The sequence below is a fragment of the Armigeres subalbatus genome, chromosome 3, assembly GCF_024139115.2.
Source record: "Armigeres subalbatus isolate Guangzhou_Male chromosome 3, GZ_Asu_2, whole genome shotgun sequence".
Lineage (NCBI taxonomy): Eukaryota > Metazoa > Arthropoda > Insecta > Diptera > Culicidae > Armigeres > Armigeres subalbatus.
In genome coordinates, this window is record NC_085141.1 from 56,467,355 (window position 1) to 56,493,805 (window position 26,451).

The 26,451-nt window shown below is 41.3% G+C and overlaps 1 protein-coding gene across 1 annotated transcript in view; it reads right to left on the minus strand.

Moving 5' to 3' along the window:
• Positions 1 to 605: 605 nt before the first annotated feature.
• Positions 606 to 26,451, minus strand: part of LOC134221655 (uncharacterized) — a 38,104-nt gene continuing 12,258 nt past the window's right edge. Inside the window, exon 2 of the mRNA XM_062700844.1 lies at positions 606 to 1,952. Within this exon, the coding sequence (XP_062556828.1) occupies positions 606 to 1,952 (1,347 nt within the window). The remainder of the gene's footprint in view (positions 1,953 to 26,451) is intronic.

The window sequence follows — 26,451 nt, forward strand, 5'->3', positions numbered from 1 at the left end:
TCAACCAAGCAATCAACTATCATAATAAAAAGTACGCAGATTTCAAAAGCTAAAGCTAAGCTAAAGCTAAGCTAAAGCTAAGCTAAAGCTAAGCTAAAGCTAAGCTAAAGCTGAAAGCTGAGGTGGTGAGCAAAGGAGCTGAGGCTAAGCTGGTGAGCTGAAGCAACTGGGAGGTGAGCTAAAAAGGTAAGGGGCAGCTTGGCTGAAGGCTGACGCTGGGCTGAGCTGGGAGGCTGGAGTGGGAGCTGAGCTAAAGCTGGGGAACAGGGCTGAACAGTGGGAGCTAAGAGGGAGCAAAAACAGGCTGGGTACAGGCTGGGGCTAAAGGTGGGGTGGAGTGAGGTGGGAATTCAGGGCAGGGCTGGCTAAAGGGACAGGGCTGGGAACAGGTGGGAACAGGCAAGCTGAGGCTGGGGCTGGGGTGGGGCTGGTGGGAGTGAACTGGGAGTGGAGGCTGGAACAGGGCTGGGGCTGGGGGCTGGTGCTGGAGTGCGGGCTGGGAGGCTGGTGGGACAGACAGAACAGGAACCCAAGGGTGGGTGGGGTGGGTGGGGCTGGGAACAGGGGCTGAGGTGGGGCTGGGAGCTGGGGCTGGAACTGGATTTTCAGGGAACAGGGGCGGTGAGTGGGGCTGGGGCCTGGAACAGGAACAGGGCTGGGAACAGGGCAGGTGGGAACAGGGGTGAGGTGGGGTGAGGCTGAGACAGGATGGGGCTGGTGAGAGCCTGGTGAGACAGGTGGGAGCTGGGGTGGGAGTGGAGGCTGGGGGCTGAGGGGCTGGGGTGGGGCTGGGGCTGGGAACAGACTGGGCTGGGGTGGGTGGGAGGGAGTGGGGTGGAGCTGGAGTGCAGGTGGGGCTGAACAGGTGGGGTGGGGTGGGAACAGGGGTGGGCTGGAGTGGGGCTGGGAGGCTGGGCTGAGGTGGGAACAGAGTGGGGTGAGCTGGGCTGGGGGAACAGGAACAGGTGGGGGCTGAGACAGGGAGTGAGGCTGGGCCCAGAACAGGTGAGGCTGGGCTGAGTGGTGAGGTACAGGAACAGGGAGCTGGGGTGGGGAGCTGGAACAGGTGAGGCTGGGGGCTGGTGGGCTGAGTGAGGCTGAGGGGCAGAGCTGGGGGCTGGAACAGGGCTGGCTGGGAGCTGAGGTGAGGTGGGGGCTGGTGTGGGCTGGAGGTGGGGCTGGAGGAACAGGAGCCAGGGCTGAGGAGCTGGGTGGGTGGGGCTGGGAGCTGAGGTGAGGTGGGACTCAGGGGCAGGTGGGGTGGTGCAGGGTGGTGGGGCCTGGTGGAACAGTGGGGCTGGTGAGGCTGGGGGGCCTGAACAGGGGGAACAGGTGGAACAGGGGCTGGGGGCTGGAACAGGGCTGGGGAGTGGGGCTGGGGTGGTGGGCTGAGGTGGGGTGGGTCGGAGGCTGAGGGAACAGGGGCTGGGGCTGGGAACAGGGGTGGAGTGGGGCTGGAGCTGGGGCTGGGAACAGGAACTGGGTGGGTGGGGTGGGGCTGGGTGGGGTGGGGAACAGGGGTGAGGTGGGGAATTTGGGAACAGGGCTGAAGTGGGGTGGAGCAGAACAGGACAGGGTGGGAGCTGGGAGCTGGAACAGGGCTGGGGTGGGGGTGAACAGGGGCTGGGAACAGAGACAGGGTGGGGTGAAGGGGAGTGGGAACAGGTGAGACAGAACAGAACAGGAGCTGGGGGTGGGAACAGGGCTGGTGGGAGTGGGGCTGGGGTACAGGTGGGGGTGAACAGGAGGCTGAGGTGCTGGGAGTGGGTGAGGCTGAGCAGGAACAGGAACAGGGGCTGGGTGGGGTGGAGCCAGACAGGGGTGGGGAACAGGGGCTGGGGGCACAGGTGGAACAGGGTGGGTGGGAGCTGGGAATTCAGGGCTGGGGTGGAGATGGTGGGGCTGGGGTAGGTGGGAACTGGGGTGGGGTGGAACTGAGGTGGTGGTGGGGGCTGGAACAGGAACAGGGATCAGGGCTGGGGTACAGGTGGGGTGGAGCTGGGTGGAACAGGAACAGGTGGGGCTGGGAACAGGGGCTGGGAACAGAAGGAACAGGGGGTGGGAACAGGGCTGGAGGCTGGGGCTGGAACAGGGGGTCGCCTAAACTCAGGGTTCACTTCACTTCGCCGAACCGCTTCGCTTCATCACTTCGCTAAAACTGGGAACTTCACTTCTTCACTTCGCTACTAATCTGGTGGAATTCATCACCACTTGGGGCTGAACAGGTGGGTCTTCCTTCTTGGGGTGGGGCTAACTAAACTAAACTAAAACTTCAAAAACTTCGCTAAAAAGCTAAAAAGCTTAACTTCGCTTAGCTAAAGCTAAGCTTCACTAAGCTAAAAGCTTCGCTTCGCTAAGCTAAACTTAACTAAAGCTAAAAAGCTAAAGCTAAAAACTAGCTAAGCTATTTCAAAAGCTAAGCTAAAAGCTAAGCTGCTTCGCTAAAGCTAAGCTAAAAGCTAAGCTAAAGCTAAACTAAAGCTAAACTAAAGCTAGCTAAGCTAAGCTAAAGCTAAGCTAAAGCTAAAGCTAAAGCTAGCTAAACTAAGCTAAGAAAAGCTAAGCTAAAGCTGATCCGAATATGCTTCAATGGTTCAGTGTTTTCAAGTATTGAAGTTAGAGCTTTCGTTATTTTCAGCCAGTTGGAAATCACAACAATGTTGCTGTTACTGCATATTTTCATCACTAGATTGAATATTTATCATTTTTCCCCTTCATTATTTCGGTAACCATAAGCGAAAGCAAGTTTTAGTTTCGATATGAGGATGTTTTGAGCAATCGGTATGCAAATAATTGTCAAAAGACATCTAGTGGAAAATTTGTGAACTAATATTTTTCTTCGCAAGAAATTTTAGTTTTTTCTTTCTCTTCAGTCTATCGGAATACGGTATGAAGAGAAGAAATTTTTGGAAAGAGAAAGAGAATTTGAAAATCTCTATTTATAAAGAAATTTTTCAATTTTTTCTTGGAGCTTCGGAATTCGGCTGCTGGACTGACAATATTCGGTTGAATATTAGTCATTGAATATTTTTGCACATTTTACAAATTGATAAATTATCTGAAACGTGAACATCAATTGTTTATGCAAATAATGTTTTTTTTTTGCACATAGTAAGCACACTCAGTGACAGTCGAATGAAGTAGTTGGTGGAGTAGTCGTCTGACTATGTCATTCTATGTTTTGAATAATCATGCGAATTTGCTTCATGAAGAAAAATATTTTAAGCTCTGCTAGCATTATGATACCACATTGATGAACCGTGACAAAGTAATACACAAACTTTGAAAATACTTCGCTTTGATAAATGCACTGTCTTACTTTTGAGATTGAATCACGTATCCACAAAGTAACAAAACTATGGAAGCAAGTATAGATTCACTTATTACTTATTACTTAGTATGGAATCACTTATTACTAACTCGTACCCACATCTTCAACAGCAAGACTGACTGGAGACCCGTATCTTGCTATCCTGTTGATGATTTCAAAACCCCCTGGCAGCTTGATCGTTCATCTTAAAATAATATCACCATGCTGACAGTTTCACATAACCTTTCCATTCATCCCCAATTATGTCCATTTAACATTCAAATCATCAACTTATTGCCAATTGTTCTAAGTAAAAAATACGAACTGTGTTTCTGTATGAAGCACCTCAAATCTCAAATCTCTGCAATATGGTTTCCATGTGGTTGCAGAAGAGATATAGTAAATCGGCCTGTAACACGGTTAAACTGCTATTATCAAACAATTTGCAATACAGTGTTGACCCGATTTCGTCACTCCCCGATTTTGTCTACCCCCGATTTTATCACGTTTTCGACCCGATTTTGTCACCCCAAAAAAATTTTATTTTCGTAAATAATACCACAAACAACATTGATTGTCATGAAATAACTTTCACCGCTTGTAGTTTATTACGAACGACTTCTGAGTACCTGGGAAATATTCTGTAAGCAATTTCGACAATAAATAACAGGTACCGATCACGCATATGACCTTTCCAAGGCATAAAATGATTCATATTTATGGAATGAATTAAAAAACTGGAAATATATTGGAAAATGGATTTTTATTTTTATTTATCACCCCAATATTCACCAGGAGGGTGATAAAATCGGAATATTACTGTATTCCTAATTTTTCCAAACATTTCTTCGATTATCAACAACTTACCATTTACCGATTATTTTCAAACGACGAAATCGCCATTTAGTTCTGTGGCCTTTTAAAATGATGTCCCGAGGAAAGACATTTCTACTTTTACAGCTGCCGGCAACTGTACTATTCCATTGTATCAAAATAGATAATTCGGTACATTATTATTTTGTATTAGTCTCTAGCTGTATTATCTTATATTACTGGTATTGTTCTTACTGAATGCTTACTAATGCTTTCCAGTTCACATAGCTAACAAGTATTGGTTATAGATCTGCAATAACCACAATATATCAAAACACATAGTTGCTGATAATTGTAATTTAGTTCACAGTTACTCTCCATAGTATCTAGTATGCCTGACACTTATTTCTATCCTCACTTGCCTAATAGAACATGGCTGGAGTTGCTCTTTATCGCCCACGGTAGCCGTGGAGAGCATAACACGCCGTTGCTCACCATGGCACACGGCTTCGGCGTTTTTTTTATAAATAGCACACAGTTGCTCTCCATGACACAAAATTGCCAACAATAATCAGCACACAGTTGCTCTCCATGTCACACCATTACCAAACAATAAATAGCACACAGTTGCTCTCCATGTCACACCATTGACAAACAATAAATAGCACACAGTTGCTTTCCATGGCACACAATTGCCAACAATAATTAGCACACAGTTGCTCTCCATGTCAAACCATTGTCAGACAATGAATAGCACACAGTAAGCATATGCGGTATTTCGAAAAATTTCGTTTCAGGTGATTCGAAACGAAATTCCGCGGAATTTCGCGGAATTTGAGCACGGCGAAATCTGATTTCTTGATTTCGTTTCGTTTCGTAAAATTTAAAAAAATTCGCTAGAAAAAACTAGCTTCTAACGAAATTCAACGGAATTCCGCGGAATTTCGAACTTAAAACAAGACTTTTTATTATCAAAAATTTGGCTGCGCCGCTGAACTAAATCTTAAAGTTGTTTTCAAAACTTTTGGTTATACATTTTTTTTATGTATTACCGCTTACTACATAACCCCATTCTCAGTCGACAAATACGTATGAAGTTTTCTTCTGTAAAACGTCTTCAGTGTTTCCAAGATTCAAATTTAAATTTGGTGATATTTTTTCTCTATTATTTATCTTCATCTTCAGTATTAACTGCACAGACTGGTTTAAAACTTATATGCTACAATAGTACAATGAAAATCGAACCAATCAATGTCGTTGAGGAGGTTGAAGCAACGTTCAAGCGGGTGATTTTGCCCAAACATTGTGGAGTGTTGGAAGAGCTGACGTTGGCGGGAGCGACGGGCTGGAACATGAAAGTTAACTTGCTGCAAGAGCTCAGGGCAGTCCACGTGGTTGTTTATAATATCAAATGCAAAAACCCTCTGCAAATCTCCACGTCGTTGTCGAAGGGTTTCGAGTCGAATCAGTTAGTATCGCTCTTCGTAGTGCGGTAACCTCAAAGGATTATACCACGGTAATATCCTGAGGGCAAAATGAACGAAACTGCGTTGGACATAAATCGTTCACGAAGATGATGAAAATTAGCGGCCCTAGGTGATTGCCTTGTGGTACTCCGGATGGCATTGGATATGTATTGGATGAGACAGTGCCTAATTTAACGACCTTAATGACCTACCAATCAGTAAGAACGCAGCCAAGTGACAATCCAGTCAGGAAAACCCAAACGTTCTAAATTCTTTGAAGTTAATCCGTGAGGAACTTTATCGAAAGTCTTCGTAACGTCGATGTAAATGCTGTCAACTTGACACCTCTTCTCCAGGTTAGAATTCAGCATGCTAGTGTAGGTCATCAGGTTTGTTACAGTTGAGCGATTTCGTACAAAACCATGTTGGTTGGACGATAGTTTTCACGAGATTGGACGATAGTTTTCAACATTATGGAAGCTACCCGTCTTATGAACTGGAGTAACTGCTGATATTTTCCACTCATCTGGGAAGACTCCTAGCGCAAGCGACATGTTGAACAAAATGCAAACAGGCAATCCTAATACGTCAGCACATCGTTGAATGAAAACAGGAGGTGGTCTATCCGAACCTGGACCTTCCGATGGATCGACAGCTTCTAATGTTTATAAAATTTCAGCTACGGAGAATGTGGGGCACGGAAAGTTCATGTTGTATAATGGAAGAGAGTTAAGAAGGTCTGTCGAATCTGGAGGATAATTCGTAGTGTACACCGACATGAAAAAACTTGCGAATAGTTCAGCAGATTCAGCGATATCATTTGATGTAAAATCAGCAAAACTCACAGTGAATAGCATCGCATGCGATTTTTCCTGGTTTTGATGAAGCGCCAGAAAGCTGACGGGTTCGATTTAACTTCATTTTGTACACGGTGAACATACTCACGAAAGGTAGACGACACGAGATTTTCGTACTCCGATTCAACGGTTTGCAGAAGAGCTCTATTTGTCGCAGTCCGGTTACGGAAAACCTGCGACGCGTTCAGCGTTCCACCAGAGTTGCTTGTACGTCCTCCGAGGTAAAGATCTACGAAGAGGAACATACCTGCTTATCGTGTCGAAGACCCCGTCTCTACTGAGTATCTGGAACAAACCTAGTGAATTAAGCTCGTTCTTCGCAGCCTCGTAGTCACAGCGAGAGAAGCCAAAATCTAAGTCCATTTTTTTCTACTGCAGATTGGAGATGATAAACCGGGTTACGAAAGTCCAGACGTAGAACGAACGGTTTGTGGTGGCGGTCAGGGCTTAAGATTGAATATGGTGCTTCAATAAGCACAGCTTCGTTACTGTCGCTTACAAATGCCAAGTCAAGAAGTCTTCCGTTCGAATTTCATACATTGCAGATTTGCTTTAAGCCACTAGCAATCAAAGTTTCAGTTAGAGTTAACTCCTGCTCGGAAGAAGCGTTGGTTGGCAAGTATTCTTCGACTTCGTCATCATATACCCATTCGAGCCTAGAAAGGTTGTAATCCCCAACTACGATTACAGTGTCACATGGGGTAGCTATGTTGACGATTTGATTTACACAGTCGGAATGCGCAACACATGCCACAGACGTAAACGGATTTATGGGTGAGCATAACCTTCACAACAACCTGCTCAAGTGTTTCATTCTCCAATAGATGAACCGACAAACTTGTCAGAGAGGAACTGCGATGAAAGTTCCTCCACCTCGTTTAGTCGCTTACCAAGGGGCTTCACATGAATTACCTTCTCAACTAACCAACGATTCCTTTCCCGTAGCGCTCACGGAGATGCAGAGTATTCCTTGGTATTTTATAACAATGAGTGTTAAACTAATTTTCCGCTCCTAATCCTAAATTGACAGTAAGGAGCATCGTTAGGTATTGGTCATGAATTGGAAACTCTGAAGCAAGTATACAATAAGAATAACTTTTTTAATTGATAATTAATAAATTAATAATTTCATTTAATTTCCCAAGAATATTATTTAATTGGTGAGCTGTGCATATTTGCTGTTTCTCAATCAATCATGACTAGCAACTACGATGTGTACAGTTAATCAAGCTAAGAATTTTATTGACTATTTGCAACAATATGTAAGGAACATTGCAAATTTGTGGGCATTTCTAGATCTTCGCATGGAATTTGCCAAAAAACTCCAGGACGGGTTGAAAGATCATTAAAATTGCGGAAAGCTGAAAGCTTTCAGCTCATACTGACCATAACAGCTGTTCTCATATGCCAAGGACACACAGACAATAGCTCAATTCGTCGAGCTGATTGTATATAAGACTATGGGTCTGTGAAATTCAATCTGAAATACATATCTTTATGCATTTTAGAAAGGTGCACAGGATTCTTCTAATGAGCAAAAGTATGTTATATATATGTGGACGAATAAAAAGAAATAAGTTTTGGCTGTTACGCCTTTTTCAAATGTTGGTCTAGTAATATCAATTCTCTATCTGCGTATACGCCTGGCAGATGTGGATACATAATTGAGTATCCCACTAAATAAAAAAATAAATCTAAGCATTCATTTTCTAATTTTGACTTTGCTCAATACTATAATACCACGCTGACAAGACAATATGTAGTATTCTTCAGCATAATTATATAATTATTAAGTGAACTAAGGTTTTTAACGAAAATTGAATCCGTATATGAAAAATCCCACAATTTCTATATTTGTATATACCTACTGATATAAAATTGATCAGATTGATCATGATCAATTTCTATATTTGTATATACCTACTGATATAAAATTGATCAGATTCGGGAGCACACGTTCCACGATGAATTCCTATGGAGCGGCACAAATGCAGGGGTGCGATTTATCACATGCGGCGAGAATGCGGCGATTTATCACAGACTGCCTCTTCTGTTATTATAACTCTATTGGTCGCAAAACAGTTATTTGACTTCGAAAAAGTGAAATCAGAATTGCGTGCTAATGTAAAACCAATTTAATAAAAATTTCGCGGAAAAAATAAAATAAAATTTCGTTTCGTTTCGAAAAATTTCGAAATAAATGAATCTTGATTTCGTATCGTTTCGAAGTCTCGAAAGTAGATCTATATTTCGTTTCGTTTCGATCCGAATCAACATAAACATTTTAAATTTCGTTTCGTTTCGTTTCGTTAGGAAAAAGTGTGTTATCGCATACCCTTAGCACACAGTTGCTCTCCATGGCACGCAATTGCCAACAATAATTAGCACACAGTTGCTCTCCATAACCATTGACAAACAATAAATAGCACACAGTTGCTTTCCATGGCACACAATTGCCAACAATAATTAGCACACAGTTGCTCTCTACGGCACATCATTGTCTATCGATTTAAACCATAAGGACCGAACTTCCTTTCTCTTCACACCAATCCGATGGTAATTGCATGGTAATATTGTCTATCCGCTATGAAATAAAAAGACTTTCATCAAAGTACAGGCAAATTACTCAACTTCGAAAGAGGTGCGCTTGACGTACGTTTACTGGGTACGCTTAAAGATGTGCTAAACAAAGCATCACTTAGTTTAACAGATAAAACTTCAGAAGTCCCAACTTTTGAATTCTAGTTTTGCTACAAACGTATTCTTGAATAGATTTGTATTACTCTTAGGTGATCACAAAACTTGGAAAATAAATTTAGCTTTAATTATGAAAAATCTAATATCCTTTCGCAATTGGATTGATATCTCCATATCCGTCAATAACAACACAGCTTTAATAATCATCAGACAGAAGAAGTGTTATAACATCAACATTAATATTAATAATCCTTTATCGAATCTAAATGAGCACTTTATCTAATACACATCAAAAGTTGCTGGGTTTACTCGTCCAAATAAAACAATTTTATTTTAATGAACCTTACATTTTAAACACTACAGAATCATTATTTGAAAAAACTTTTTTTGGAAACTAAACACAGTCTGCCAGTTTTTATTCGTCATCCAACCAGCAAACGTTACGACCACATGCAACTCGACTTGAATCATTTGAATAAGTTTATTGAATGAACTATAATAACATAGTAGCTACTCTCTTGCGCTTCTCCGCACCATAAGTTGGAAAACATGACGACTTCCATCATAAACCTCATGTGATGATTGTACCGATTAAAAGATCGTAGACTTGACAGAAGTACATCGCAGTATGTCATGCATGTCTCTGGGTTGCCTAGCGACTAAATTGAAGGTATTCCGTTATCGGAAAAGAGACGTCAACCTTTTTCGTAATAACGCATCGAATCAGGCCAATTGAAACGAGCTAATAACGAAATTCATGCAAATATTCTCCGCCATCCAACCACAGGCTGATATTTTGACGATTATAAGGGGTCATTCATTCATTTTATTTAATCGCGCAGCACCTACCTTGAATCAATCATACTCAATCCTATCGCATTTCACTAAATCTTCTTTCCAACACAACAGCACTAAAAATAACACTCCATTCACTCGCGTTTAAATATTAACTTTACTTTCTCCTCGTCGCCAAATGTAGTGTCGGGAGCGGGAGATAAAGAAAACACGTTCGATTCTTGGATTTGTTGTCACAAACAGATCTTATATTTTCATGACTACTATGATTACAATTATTCTCATCGAAGCATTTCATTGACACATTATGCAAAGCACTAACCATTATCATATCCGATAGTACACTATAGTTGAAGAAACGGCCTTTAATCCTCAGCTTGCACATCCTTGCGTTGATTGGCTGCCACCCAATCACGCGTTGGCGCATCTTACCCAGCACTATGAAGCCGGTTCCCAGCTCGTTGGTGGTGCCACAGCTTTGGTAGAAGGTAGCCGCCCAATGCCTGCTTTTCCACACTTTCTGTACTGTCCAGCAAATCTCCTGCAGCGCCACGACGTCGAAATTGCGGGGATATAATTCATCGTAGACCATCCTGTCGCAACCTGCGAAACCTAGCGACTTGCAGTTCCATGTTCCAAGCTTCCAATCGTGATCCTTTATTCGTCGCCTAGGTCTTTGCCGATTATATCGAGTCGCATTATCTCTTATATTGTTCGTAATTATTGGTTTTCCAGGCGGCTTATTGAGCCTGCGCAAACCTCCTGTCTCGTCGGAGGGCCGTCGTGTCAGGGCTGTTTAGCGTCCCACCTAACACCAGGACTTGGGCTTGTACGCTTTGAGCGGCACACGGTCGCTTTGGCGGAGCCTGCTTGCGGATACATGTAGCTTTTTATAAAGGTTTAACAGGGCCCACTGTCAAACCCCACTACATCCTAGGCAGGCGCCACAACTCGCAGATGGCCTGGGGAGGGATCGTCAAGGCCTTGGACATAGCCCTTGCTGTCCCTGTCACCATTAGTCCTTCCTGAATCTCCGGCTGCTTATTTGAGTCACAAGAAAGGAACAGGAGTTTAGAAAAGAAGACGAGCGGAAAGATGAAGAATACCATCCAACCTTTGCATACCTATGCAAAGATATTATCAATCAAAGAGCGCTTTGAAAAGATATCAGGGGTACTCCACTAAAAGATATTAGGGGTATTCACTAAATGGCGCAAGTAGCTGTAAATCTGTTTGCATAATATGTGATGGCTATTTGCAACTAGTCCATTCTATAGAAGCAGTTCAAAATCGTAATTTTCTTTGAAATTTCTCGGAACTTCTATAGAACTTTACCAGTTATTGGTGTTTTAATGGTAGAAACAATGATGGAGTTGGAGTTGAATCGGTGGTTGGACGCTACTAATTGTAGACTGAGTGTTACCTTCTCCAAAAGATCTACATTTCGTTTTTCAACCAAAACCCGTATTCCAATGAAATAGTGTGCTTATGGTCGTCATGAACCTCCTGCCCGGTGGAATTAATCCAATTTTCCTTGTTCCATATAGAAAATTATGAACAATATTCTGCAAACTTTAATGAACATTCAAGGTACAGGCATATAAAATTCATTCATCTCATTCATATATAAAACTATCGAATCAAATCTGCGAGTCTTCAAAATCAGCAAACTTGATAATTCAATAACACTCGTTTTTGCCGCTCAACCAAAAAACCTCTCCCATGCGGCAAATCCTTCCCAGCATCTGGTCTCAGTGGATAGCAGAAAACAAATCCTAGTGGAATTTCCACTTTCAACTTTCTCTTATCCAGCTGCAGCTACCGCCGCGGATGTTGACTTGCTTGGAATGCGTAGCAGCGCTGAAGTCTGCGGAGCACATTTTATATGCTGTTCGAGAATTGAATTGCACACCAACCGAGCGAGCGGATCGTCTTTCAACCCCAGTATACGAGATACTGAATCCCATTAAAAAAAACTGCAGCTGCATGGCAGTCGCTCACAGACCGATGTTTCTGATTTCAAAGTGAAATAAGACAGGTAAACTTTCTTCTCCCGTCTTCAAAATCCGTCTGAGAGTGGGAGGGATAAATTATGCAAAATATTTCCCTTTTCATCCGTTTTATTCTGACTGCACTTTCGAATGGATTTAAATGGAAAGCGAGGGTGACGAAGCTGAAAAAATCTCGACGGAATCTGAAAAAGGCTATTCGGTTACTGTCGCCTTGTGCCGTGTAAATTACATTTCACCCCCCTGAATGTCAAAAAGCGAATTTCAAATCAAATGATGTCTCGAACCACCCCTCGATTTTTTTCCTCCGTTTCTTTCAAGCGACACGAAATAAAGATAAGAGTAACGACTCAAAAGTCATCTTATTTGATGTTCTTCTTGAATTATATGTACTTCAAAGGCGAATAAGGCAGAAGCAACAATGTTTTCTTTCTTCCTAGTGAGTAATCCGAGGAATCTCTCTCCAATCAATCCACTTCCACAATCAAAAAGACGATACCGAAAACGACAATCTTTAAAAGCATGCATAGATTAATGCGATTTCCCGTTTCGGTTCTCTTCCACCGATTAATCTAAGCGTGAAATTTTATTATGAGAAAATAAGCCTATATAGCCCCTATTGAACCAGGGAAAACTAGGAAATTGTTTGGGGGCGGGGGACTATTCATCTTCGTTTCCCTGTCGCCTCGTTTTCAAATGCGCCAACTAAATGCGGATGAGAGCAAGACTGGCAATTCGAATTCTTCTGAGTTGCCATGCCCTGTTTAGATCATGAGTAGGGAAACAGGTCACGTGCAAAGCATCCCGCCGGTGTGGATGGGTGGAAGGTAAACAGATGGGTTTTATCGCACATCGCAACCGGATGGGTGCAGTAGGTTTCAGTTCTGTGTGTGCTGCGTTGGGAGGGTAACGAGCGTTCAACCCGGGTGTACTCTGGTGGATCGAAATGAAAAGCAAGCTCAGACTTTGAAGTAGTTCATGCCTCTTGCAAATGGAAGATGCGATTAAGATCAAGGGTTGCATGCTTGCTGTAGAGTCATTATCGACATAAATTATAATTCAAAGCGAAAACAATCAAAATAATTGGGTAAGCAATTTAGCATGGCGGGTGTTAATAGTTTTCACTCAAGCTTGTTAAAACTAAGATGGTAACATGACAATAGATCCAATAAGTACGTCAACATAGAATAGACAATTTCCTTTAACTTTCATATGTGCGGAAGGCAAGAAAGTAAAATTAACTCCAAAATTTCTAAATTTATTTCCATTTTAGAGACTCGAAACTCGAAACTCGAAACTGACACGTTTCCATAATTATTTCACCAAGTAGTGGTACTACCTTAGCTCATAGATAAAGAAATATTTCGAGCGATTCAGTTTCGTAATACTTTGTACGGTCGAAGAGTAAATTAATTTGTGCGCCTATTATCACATCATTGTTAGTTAGCACGACCCTAGGTTCCAGAAGTCATGGCTTAGCTTTTGACGTGGGAATACTTATGTCTGTGTTTTCTATATCGGGGTACACTTCCTTTCTTCATTGGCATTGTGACATTCTTCTGTGACATTGCCGCCTTGCAGCTTTGTGTTCATTAAGCACTTCAACAGTTAATTAATGCGAGGTTTCTAAGCCAAGTTACCATTTTTGAATTTTTATTCTAACACGATAATACTTTACCAGCCACCACCAGCATGGTCTTGCTTTGTGCCCGCACATCTTACTCCAAGTGTGCGTTAGTCCTCCACGAGCATCGTCCAGGGGTCGTGCCCATAGAGAACTACCGATCTAATAAGCGTTTTGTGGATAAGTAGTTTGGTAAGCTGGCGAACTCTATTCGATTGGAGCGTTTTGCGGAATCCAAAGTACGTACCATTTCCTGCCAAGATGCGTCTCTGGATGTCTCTGCTAGTATCGTTATCGGAACTCACCAGTGAGCTCAAGTACACGAATTCTTTAACCATCTCGATTTCGTCACCACAGATACAAGCTCGTGGTGGGTGGCTTAAAGTTTCTTCTCTTCAGCCTCTTTCTATCATGAACTTCACCTTCGACGTGTTGATGGCTAGTCCAATTCGCTTAGCTTCCATTTTCAGTCTGATGTTGCTTACTCCATCTTCTCAAGGTTATATGCCATAATATCAATGTTGTCGGCAAAACCAAATAACAGGCTTCGTGAAAATCATATATGATCATCATCATATCTTCTATATATATAAAACAAAGTTGGCATTTGTACGACCGCGCATCAGACAGGAATAGACAGCCCAATTTTTGCTAATTTATATTCGTTTTCTTCTTTTTTTACGAGGAAAATTGTTATGATGAAATTGGAATGCTTTGAAAATCAAAACTAAATCTTTTCGATAAAATGGTTTTTCGTACAATTTGCATGGAATTTTAAAATTTTGATCATCTATATATATTAAACAACATCGTCGCCTTAACCGATCGTATCAGTTTATCCAGAAATCCGTGGTCGTGCATTAGTTGCCATAGCAATTCAACTGCTCGCATTATTTTCAAAGCGATATTCAAATACTATAGACTTCCATACACGTAAAAAAAATTAATGTTGTTTATTATTAATATTTCTAATACTTTTTTGCTAAAGCAGGCGCTTAATGACATGTATAAGAAAAAACTTGTACATCGCATTAGTCACATACATTCAGAAACTTATACTTTTCATTAACTTATGAATGTTATTAGCTTTTTGATATGGGATCATTCATTGGGTGGCATAATGAAGAGTATAAGTATTTTCGAATGGTTTTTTGCCATAACATATAAGGTTATTTTTTTACGTGTAGATACACCCAGCTTGTTTGAAAAGCGATTTGAATTCATATGGTGAAGAATTACAAGGTCCACCGAATTGTAAGTAGGAATTGTTTGAATATTTATACTTTCCAATGTCAGTCATTTACAGCCCTGACATGAGAAGGAGCATTATGACAGTCATATTCGAAGGTACTCCGCGACTCACTAAAACTTGAGAAATTGTACACGGAACCAAATTTATGAAGCTTGTGATTAGCTACACATTCTCAATGTACCTGAAGGAACTCGGCTAATCAACTACGTTATTTATTATTTATTCAGACTAAGGCCGCAGTGGCCTGTGCGGTATATAAGAGTTTTCTCCATTCGGCTCGGTCCATGGCTACGCGTCGCCAACCACGCAGTCTACGGAGGGTACGCAAGTCATCTTCCACCTGATCGATCCACCTTGCCCGCTGCGCACCTCGCCCGTCGGATCGTTGTCGAGAACCATTTTCACCGGGTTACTGTCCGACATTCTGGCTACGTGCCCGGCCCATCGCAGTCGTCCGATTTTCGCGGTGTAAACGATGGATGGTTCTCCCAGCAGCTGATGTGGTTCATTCGCCTCCTCCACGTACCATCCGCCATCTGCACCCCACCATAGATGGTACGCAACATTTTCCTTTCGAAAACTCCCAGTGCACGTTGGTCCTCCACGAGCATCGTCCAGGTCTCGTGTCCATAGAGAACTACCGGTCTAATAAGCGTTTTGTAGATAGTCAGTTTGGTACGGCGGCGAACTCTATTCGATCGGAGCGTCTTGCGGAGTCCAAAGTACGTAAGATTTCCAGCCACTATGCGTCTCCGAATTTCTCTGCTGGTATCATTTTCGGCAGTACACAATTTTCGGCCCAAGTACACGAATTCTTCTACCATCTCGATATCGTCACCACCGATGCAAACTCACGGTGGTTGGCTCACATTGTCTTCTCTTGAACCTCTTCCTTTTATGTACTTTGTCTTCGACGTGTTAATGACTAGTCCGATCCGCTTGGCTTCCCTCTTCAGTCTGATGTAGGCTTCCTCCATCTTCTCACAGTTACGTGTCATAATATCTATGTCGTCGGCGAAGCCAAATAGTTGCACGGACTTTTTGAAAATTGTACCACTCGTGTTAATCCCTGCTCTTCGTATTACCCCAAAGCGAAGTTGAATAGCAGACACTTTGCCGTAACCCTCTGCGCGTTTCGAAGGGATTCGAGAATGCCCACGAAACTCGAACTACGCACATCACCCGATCCATCGTCGCTTTGATCAACCGTGTCAGTTTATCCGGAAATCCGTGTTCGTGCATTAGCTGCCATAGCTGGTCTCAAACGATTGTATCATATGCGGCTTTGAAGTCGATGACTAGATGATGTGTGGGCACGTTGTATTCGCGACATTTCTGCAGTACTTGGCGAATGGCGAACACCTGGTCTGTGGTGGAGCGTTCGCCCATAAAACCCGCCTGGTACTGCCCCACGAACTCCCTTGCAATTGGTGCAAGTCGACGGCATAAAATTTGGGAGAGTATCTTGTAGATGGCATTCAGCAATGTGATAGCGCGGTAGTTGCTACAATCCAGCTTATCGCCCTTTTGTAGATGGGACACACGACACCTTCCATCCACTCCTGCGGCAAAACTTCCTCCTCCCAAATCTTGGTAATGACCCAGTGCAGCGCTCTAGCCAGTGCCTCACCACCGTGTTTAAATAGCTCTCCTGGTAGTTGGTCAACCCCAGGGGATTTGTTGTTTTTCAGCCGGCCAATCTCCTCCTGGATTTCCTGGAGATCCGGAGCCGGTAGAATTATGTCCTGCGCGCGTTCTCCCAGGTCCATCACCATACCGCCATCTTCGTCTGCCACATCGCCATTCAGGTGTTCTTCGTAGTGCTGCCGCCACCTTTGGATCACCTCACGCTCGTTCGTAAGAAGGTTCCCGTTGATGTCCTTACCAGGGAATCAATATTCGAGCAATGCCTAACAATATACTCTTTGTCGTCAACAGAGTTAGTTACTGACAAACGCACCTCGCAACAAGCCTTTGTCAGAACCCTAACACAATATGACAAGAATCATTTGGCCTGTATGCTCTGATATTTCCGAGAATACGATGATAATTTTGAAATCATAGTTAGATTCTCGAATATTTCCATAAAAGCAGAAACTATGATAGCTTAAAACCGAGATTTGCTTTAGAGATAATGCAAAATAACGGGATGAAAAGTTAGCAACAAAATTGTCTTCTTTTTTGTTGCTGACAAAAAAAATCGGATCTTTGTCATTATTCTCTCCGACAAAAACAAAGCTTTGTCGTTGGTTCTCTTTTGTCGCTTGTTTCGCAAGCGCATTTCAGAAAAATTGATTCCCTGGTCCTTACACATATCAGGCTGTGGCACGTGGCCCTTACGTGAACGGTTTAACTTCTCATAGAACTTTCGTGTGTTATTAGCGCGGTACAGTTGCTCCGTCTCTTCACGGATTGCAATCGTGACGTTCCTGCTGGCACTTCTTCCTCTGAAAAATCGAGTTTTGTCAGTTCCGCGCCCGTTTGTATCGTGCCTCGTTCGCCCTTGTGCGGTGTTGCAGCAATCTCGCCCATGCTGCATTCTTCTCTTCCACTAACGGCTCACTTTCGCCGTCATACCAGTCGTTTCTCTGATCCGGGGTACCGTGCCAAGTGCAGCGGTTGCGCTGCTACCAATGGCGGATCGAATATCTCTCCAGCCATCTTCGAGAGACGGTGCGCCTAGTTGCTCTTCCGTTGGGAATGCCACCTCCAGCTGCTGCGCGTATTCTAGGGCTAGTCTACCGTCTTGTAGCCGCCCAATGTTAAGCCGCGGCGTCCGACTTCAACGCGTGTTGTACACCGTCGAGAGTTTTGAGCGTAGGCATACTGCAACGAGGTAGTGGTCGGATTCAATATTCGCACTGCGGTAAGTGCGGACGTTCGTGATGTCGGAGAAGAATTTACCGTCGATTAGAACGTGGTCGATTTGGTTTTCCGTTTCTTGGTTAGGTGATCTCCATGTGGCCTTGTGGATATTTTTCCGGGAAAGAAGGCGGGACTACCATTCCGCGGGAGGCTGGGAAGTTTATGCATCGTTGGCCGTTGTCATTCGATACGGTGTGTAGACTATCCGATCCGATGACCGGTCTATACATTTCCTCCCTTCCTACCTGTGCGTTCATGTCACCGATGACCATTTTGAGGTCCCGCAGTGGGCATCTATCGTATGTCTGCTCCAGCTGTGCGTAGAATGCTTCTTTCTCGTCGTCGGGTCTCCCTTCGTGTGGGCAGTGCACGTTGATGATGCTATAGTTGAAGCAACGGCCTTTAATCCTCAGCTTGCACATCCTTGCGTTGATTTGTTGCCACCCAATCACACGATGGCGCATCTTACCCAGCACTATGAAGCCGATTCCCAGCTCGTTGGTGGTGCCAAAGCTTTGGTAGAAGGTAGCCGCTCGATGACCGCTTTTCCACACTTTCTGTCCTGTCCAGCAAATCTCCTGCAGCGCCACGACGTCGAAGTTGCGGGATGTAATTCATCGTAGATCATCCTGTCGCAACCTGCGAAACCTAGCGACTTGCAGTTCCATGTTCCAAGCTTCCAATCGTGATCCTTTATTCGTCGCCTAGGTCTTTGCCGATTATATCGAGTCGCATTATCTCTTATATTGTTCGTAATGATTGGTTTTCCAGGCGGCTTATTGGGCCTGTGCAAACGTCCTGTCTCTTCAGAGGGCCGCGGCGGGCCGTCGTGTCAGGGCTGTTTAGCGTCCCACCTAACACCAGTACTTGGGCTTGTGCGCTTTGAGCGGCACACGGTCGCTTTGGTGGGGCCTACTTGCGGATACATGCAGCTTTTTATAGAGGTTTAACAGGGCCCACTGTCAAACCCCACCACATCCTAGGCAAGCCCCACAACTCGCAGATGGCCTAGGGAGGGATCGTCAAGCCCTTGGACATAGTCCCTGCTGCCCGCAATAATCAACCACGTTTGACGGCAATAACTTATGCCTAGAATCTGGCAAGGGAAGTGGGGGAGTCAAGAGGTCAGAAATCTACTAACTACGTTTCTGGAACTACTCGTACTGTTCGGAAGGTTTTGATCCAGGAATTATGTCAAGTAAATGTCAATGTTACATGAAAAGGACTATCGCTAGATTAGAATGATCGAATTCCCGGAATCGTAAAGATTCCAAGATTCTATTTCTCCCAAGCTAGCCTAGAAACGTACAAAAATGCTCTACCTCAAGTATTTTTCGACGCTAGCTTACGCGTGCGAAATGCACATTCGAGCTTGCGCTGAGAACGAAACATTTCATTGTGCTTTGTTCAATGGCTATACCAACACGGATGTCAGTTAATAGCGATGGGTGCGTCAAAACTCCAAACGTAGCATTCGAAACAACTAAACGGGCCCGAGGAGCCTATTTTAGCCCCGACGACAATGAGATCACGATCCTTGCATGTTTCAGAAGAACAGAGGCCGAAAGCAACCGAATTATGTGAAGATACGAAACATGTCAGTGCTGCTGAATTTCCGGCCAATATTGGGTTTTGAACGATTTGTGTCGTGGAAGAAGGTTATATACACCATGGTATACATCCTACGCTTTCTGTACATGTTCACCTTGAGATCGCTTACAGTTTTTCAAACGGTTTCATGCATCACCGCTTAGAACAGTTAGCGACAACGGAACGAATTTCCAAGAAGCCCAGGGTTCTACGTGAGCAAATACGCAAGGTGTTGACTGTAAAGCTTCATTCCTCCAGGGGCTCCAATACAGGGAGAGGGTTAGTGCAGCTATCTATGCGTACGCAGAAAATGATGGTGGTCGAAATAATGTCATTGACATCCTTTCCAGCTAAACCAATTAATTTCTTCTGGGAAACTCCATTGAGTGAAACCAGCCGGTGTTAACTTAAAAGATTCGCGAAAGAGGCGAAAGAGCTAGCGCAGTGGCTCCCAACCTTTACGGGATAGCGACCCCTTTCATGATCAGCCCTTGAATATGTCGTGCTGAAATCAAGAACAAACCTATATTTCCAAGTCATTTTATTCCATTATCTTTTATTATTCTAATATGGACAAACTTCAGCAGTAATTTATTCAATGTGATTTTTGTACTTGCTTTTTTTATATGTACCAGCTTCGACATACGAGTTTGCGTGTCTAATAAAGCTGATCTTAAATTGTAATTAAATTTTCTATCTCTCATTTTCTATCTCTCTGTGTTGAAAATCCACTCTCGCATGAGTAAGCAGAAGTCAACGGTATTAGAATCTCCAAAGTTTGGAACGCTGATATGGAATACGCTTCATATTATTTGAAAGCTTGTCGCTTCGATAAGGACACGGACAGAAAATTGTTACCATTGAACCAAAAAATATGATTGTTGTTTTCAAATCGTCACATTTAATGAATTATTGGCAGTGGCTGATTTTCTACCCGCCGCTGTCACATCCAGGCGCTATAGTATATGCGCAAAATAGCCAGCAAGAGTTAACCGCCAGAAATTTATATGGCGAAAGTCATCTAACGCGGGTTTTCTCAAAATAAGAAACTTTTCATGAAAAACTATTTGGTACCGATTATGTAGGAAGGTGTCCGCTACCAAGCCCACCAAATATTTTTTTGATGAAAGTGTTTAATTTTGAGAAATCGAACCTTAGATGCCTTTCGCCATACTGATTTCAGAAAGTTAACTCCTAGTGTGCCGCTGTAAGCACGCTCAAAGCAGGCGATTCATTGAAAATAATTTGAAATTTATTGTTCCAACAAGATTTGTTGAGATAACATCAATAACAAAATATTATTATTTCAACAATACTTGTTAGAAATGAGCTTTTTGAAAAAGCTCAAATGATTTCAACGTATACATTTGAAAATAAACTCAGTAGGTTTCTGGGAATGATATTTAATATGTTTCCTTAGAAATTTCAAAAGATATTCGAAAATGCAACATGTTTACTCAAACGGGATAGTACAAGCTCGTCTTATAACAAGTGAACATGTTTACGTTTCACTTATTGAATGCTGTAATATAGAATTTAGACGTCAAGCGGTTGTACGTTGGCCTTCATATGGTTGTACAGATGTTATCAAGAGTGGAATCATTTTGACGTATAAAGACCATTGCAATCCATGAGTTAGTTAAGTGATACACATTTTCTTTAACTCTATTTACAATATGTATAGGAATTTGCCGCCACGAAACGCTTTCTTTAATGAATATCGACCAAAAAATTGTATATGTGTATGATAAGCCTTCGCAAAGATTTCGAGATCAAACCGGAATCAATCCATTGAGATGGTTTTGTTTTTTGACTGGATGGGGAATCATCAAAATTGGGGTTTTCTCATAACCCGTACGTTAAAGTGGTTAAACCTAACTTCAGTAGTGATGCGCTATGCAAATAGCGCTTTATAGCGCAAGCGCACCATTATCGCAGTTAGGTTTAACGTATGAATTTCGAGAAAAAAAAACAGCTTCGCTAGTATCTCAATTATTCATTTCGGTTATTAACTTAACTGGTTACACAAAACAGTTTATTAATATTTGATTATAAAGATTATTCGTAAACCAAACAATAATGAGGCACTTTGAAATGTTCAGTTTGTTTTTCGTGTAAATAATCTTGTGACATTGGAAGCCCAAATACAAAACATCGTTTTTCAAATGTGTTTGAAAACAAAAACAAGGAGAAAATATTCCCCGGTTACTGTCAGCTGGATATTTACCATTCAACAAGGTGTAGTGTTAGCCAGGAAATGTGTAAAATTAATTGATACCATATAGTATACATTCATTGCGTATGAATGATTGGGTAAAGAACAAGTTGGTTCGAAAAGAGTGACACTCTTTAAATGTGTAAATCCCTGAAAAGCTCGATTTATATGACTATACGCCTTAAAATAGGCAATTGATTACACGTAACGCTTATGATCCTATGATTATAAAATATGACCATAAAAAATGGCAACAATGTATAAACGCCGTACATACGCGTTTCCATCCATCACTGCCGGAACATGTGCTAGATATCTATAGGTATGAGTAAATTGACCATGCAGTTTTGACAAATCGATGCCTCCAAAAGGCTAAACTGTAAAAATAGAAAATAAGTTTCATTGTATAAAAATTACAAAAAAAAAAGAAATACGCATAACCTAAGATGAAGGGCCAGAAGGCTAAACACTTTAAATGTAAAAATCACTGTTGAAAACAAAAAGATTAAAATAAATGAATTTAAAGTCAAAAAACCCTGATTAATCCACCTAGCGGTGATGATGCCTTTCTCGCTCGTTCAAAAGGGTTGACAAACATATTAGAAAAGTCTTATATAACACTAAAAAGGGCCTATTTTTCACATTTGTGTATGGCAGCTTTACTTTGTACCGTTAAATGCACAAAAACGATCCATAAATAACATCTGAATGTTCCATAAAACGCTACCTTAAATCCAAAAAATAATTCAGGCGTATCCATAAAGATTAATTTTAAGATCCATAACTAAGCTAAAAAATAAACCAAATAATTGGAAAATAAGTATGTACCATCAAATATGATCAAGAAAAACAATATCATTCCTGCTATTTTCCCATCATCCATTTGGAAAATGATCCATAGAAAACGACATTTTAATCCATAAAAATACAATTTTGCGCAATTTTTATCGTGATTATGATCCATAACATCGGTAATATGATCCATAGTTTTGGATATATGATCCATAATATTGGTCATTTGACAAACTTTCGAGTGTTTCTTGTTTTGAAGTCAGAATTCAGCTTAGGCTTCTGGCACCCAATCAATAAGATAGCCTTTTAAAATTATTGTTTTGAATAGTATGATACTTCATATAGATAAGAATTCATTTTTTGCTAATGAGCAGTTCCGTTTTTGTCATTGACATTCAACCAGTTTTCAACTAAGATTTACGAATTTGATCCGACTTAATAAAATCTAAAGAGAATTCTACTACGGTTACTTTTCTTCATATGGAGAGCATTTCGGAGTGATTAACCGAAGGTTTTATTAAAATTGATTCGTATTAATTTGTTTTGTTTATATTATAATGAACTGATCTAAAATTATTTATCAGATCACTCTGTACAGGTAAACTATCCCTGTACAAAATCTGATAGATTACTCGTGACAGAGCTGGTCTAATACTTTATATCATACTGATTGCATACCTGATATTATTCTATCAGGAAATCAAAAATCGTTGATTGCCTTAGAGTAATTTGTTATGGATTATAGCAAGGATGTTTTCGATCATTTAGTAATATAGGTTCGATAATTTAGTAGTTTGTCAATAACTCATTCCAGAGGTTAAATGTCGAAAAATATCCGCACCAGAAGTCCACCATAAAACACGTTTTAAAATTTAACTTCTGGTATGAGTAATCGACAAACTAAATGATCGAACATAGATTACTACATGATCCAAAACATGCTTGGATGTAGAAAAGTTTGGACACATTTTCCATTGACTTGCCAAAAAGAAAATTTTCTTCAAATCCTTCCGAAACTCAGCTTCTCCCACATAATCCGAGTGCTATTTGAAATCTTCAAACAGATGTGTTGTCACTATGAATGGGGTTCCAATTAGACTAGCGAAGTCCAAGATTTAGGACTTATGTATAGCATGAATTAATTAACTATCAAAAACCACACCGAAGGTATACAAGCGAAAAGGTACGAATATAGTAAGTAGTTATAGAAAATCAAAACCATTTACTAAAATAAATTGTTTTATTTACAAACTAATTGTTAGACCAGCCATGTTTACATATACTGTGCAAATATGAATTATTTGCTGAAACACCAGGAAGAATGCATTACAGATTATGCAACATATTTGAATGAATTGACACAAAAGCACATGACGTAAACTCAATCGTATATGTTTTTCAACGTCAGATGATTTAAATATGCCACGGAACCTAAAAACACAGCTCCAGGTGCGTTGCCGCACGAATGCACAAACCGATGATAAGTGCAAATTGCATATAACCTGTTATACTTCGATCACCACTCATCCAAGAAGTAAAGATAGCTAAGGGGTAACATTCTAGGCTCTCACTCAGAGAGTTTGTGTTCGACGCTCATTCGGTTCTCATTTTTTTCAAAAACATATTTATAAATAATTTTTATTTTCTATAACTCAATACCAAATAATTTAATTAATTAATTTTATTAATAATTAATTATTGTTGAAACGACTTCTCTGCGATTGTAAACAAAGTTAAAAACATCGATTCGTCAAATCTGAGAGGTGAGAGCACTCCCACGCAATCCAGCACCACTAACAGGTAGCCGAAGTATTTACCTATATGTTATACTACATATCTACACATGTCTTTTAATCGAAATAATTAGACTTTCATGTTGCCAATCTAAAAGAAAATTAAAATTCAAATCCGAAAAATCTAACTATTTTCGGCTAAAATGTGTTTTAACATTTTAACAATCATTTTAAAATTGACGCACTTCATCCTTGCCGGGGTGATCGGCCAATGGGGCGTGTTGCGTCCTTCTGCAATATTCATCCAACGGCAAGCGACTGAAGCGAATGCAGTGACGTTTTATTTTAGTATTACAAAAAAATTCCGGGATATAGAACAAAAATGTTTCCAGTTGGCAAACATTCGAGTGCTTCCCAGTTTGAAGTCAGAATCCAGCTTAGGCTTCTGTCACCCAATCAATAAGATCATACAATTGGATCGAGTGTTGGAATGTGCATATTTCCATTTTGTGCGTTTATTATAAAGACTTGCAGCTCTGTTCGAACTTAATCGTTTGTATTATGACACTTTTGGTCTACAAGCCCTACGAGAAATAAGTTTTCGTAAATAATTCCTCAGATATAGGTGTTTTGTAATTTTAAATGAGCCGCTTGGTGCGATTTGGCTAAGCCCCGACCACATGTCGTTGAATTACCAATACTTTTTACTGTATTTCTTTCAAATTGATACATTCAAGGGGTAGACAAAATTCAGAAAAATATTCGCCCTGCCTTACGCCCTATGAATAAAAATTATTCCATTGTGTAATCAATGATATACTTAAAAGCTTTTAATGACAATTTATGGACTGGAAAATTAATGAAAAATGAAGATGGTACAAATATGCAATTATGTACAAATGCAATAAAGCAATTTTCAATATAATATAATAGGGGTATACACTTAACGGCGTAGGTCGCTGCGTATCTGATTATAGAAATGTTTCACACTCAATCACAAGGGACATATTTCAAATCGCCTATGAAACATTTCCATAAACAGATACACAGCAACCTACGCCGTTAAGTGAATCCCCCTAATATCATAATTATTATGATTTGCTTTTGACGTAAACTACGTCTAAGGGGAAGACTCTGATACAGGGTGTAAAACGGAAATTTCCAAATTCGAGACCGTCACGAAATTAGGATAGATTTCAAACGCTAATAGCACCTTTATCTTTCAATGGATTTTCGAGATTTTATTATCAATCGAATCGGCAACTCTCCAGCAATTTTTTAAGCCTATTGGAACTATTGATTATTGGAACTATGTCAACGGAAAAACATTAAAAATCCAAATCTTTTCCAACTCAGTAAAATTTCAGTTTCGACCGCTGTCTGCGGTTGGTTCTTGCGCTTTACTTTTGTGCGGTGATTCGCACAAAAAGTACAAAATAGAACCAAAGCAATGACCGCGGTCGGAGCAAAAAAGTAGTGTTGGGGAGAGACGTTCAATATGCGCCCCCTAAGCAAATCTTCGAATTTAACGATGATAATGGTCGAAATTATGTACTTCCAATGTGTTAACCACTAATTTAACTTATCATCTATGATACGGAATAAAAATTTGGACGAAAAACCAATTATATTCCGATAAAACGATTTTATTTTGAAGCGCTGCATTTTCGTGCAATTTCAAACCATGCGGGTTGAAACGCGCCACCCCGAGGCTAAAACGCGCCAGCCTAAAAATGTAAACAAACAGCAGTGAACTGACAGAAGAATCAAGTATCAATTTATGAAAAGTCCTATTCTCGTTTCCACTGCAATGAAATGTTAATTAATTTTTTTTGCTAAATTTTCGTGTAACTAGTTGATGTGTGCATACAAGATATGTTTATTCTTTAATTTATTTGGTGGGCGCATGTGACCTTGTGCATTACGGAGCCAAATCACGATTTTCTGTGCATGGTACATGTATCACACTTCCAAGAAGTGAGATCTTACGGTCTACATGAGTAACCAACGATCCACCGGACTGCTTCGAATATGATATATGCCCTTTGTGATACGTAGAATAGAACTTGTTCACATCATAGGTTCTTGATAGTCCAAGAAATCTCTGGATTAAGGCTATAAAGTCTATAGAAGCAACAAAAAATCGATCGGACGGTTTTAAACATGGTACATGCCCTTTATGACACATAGAATAGAATGCGTACCCAGCATAGGTTCTTGGTCATCCAAGAAATCCCTGGAATAGGCCTTTCGGTCTACACGCGGAACCAAAGATTACTTGGATGCGAAGTGGTATTACCTGTTGTCATGGTTTGTAGGTAGTCTACGAACTCCATACATTCAAGGTCTGTTGATTACCCTTCGTATTAGAGGCAGATATTGAAGAATAAACAAGTTGTGTGACCCCTACTTGGTATATGTTTATATTCCAAG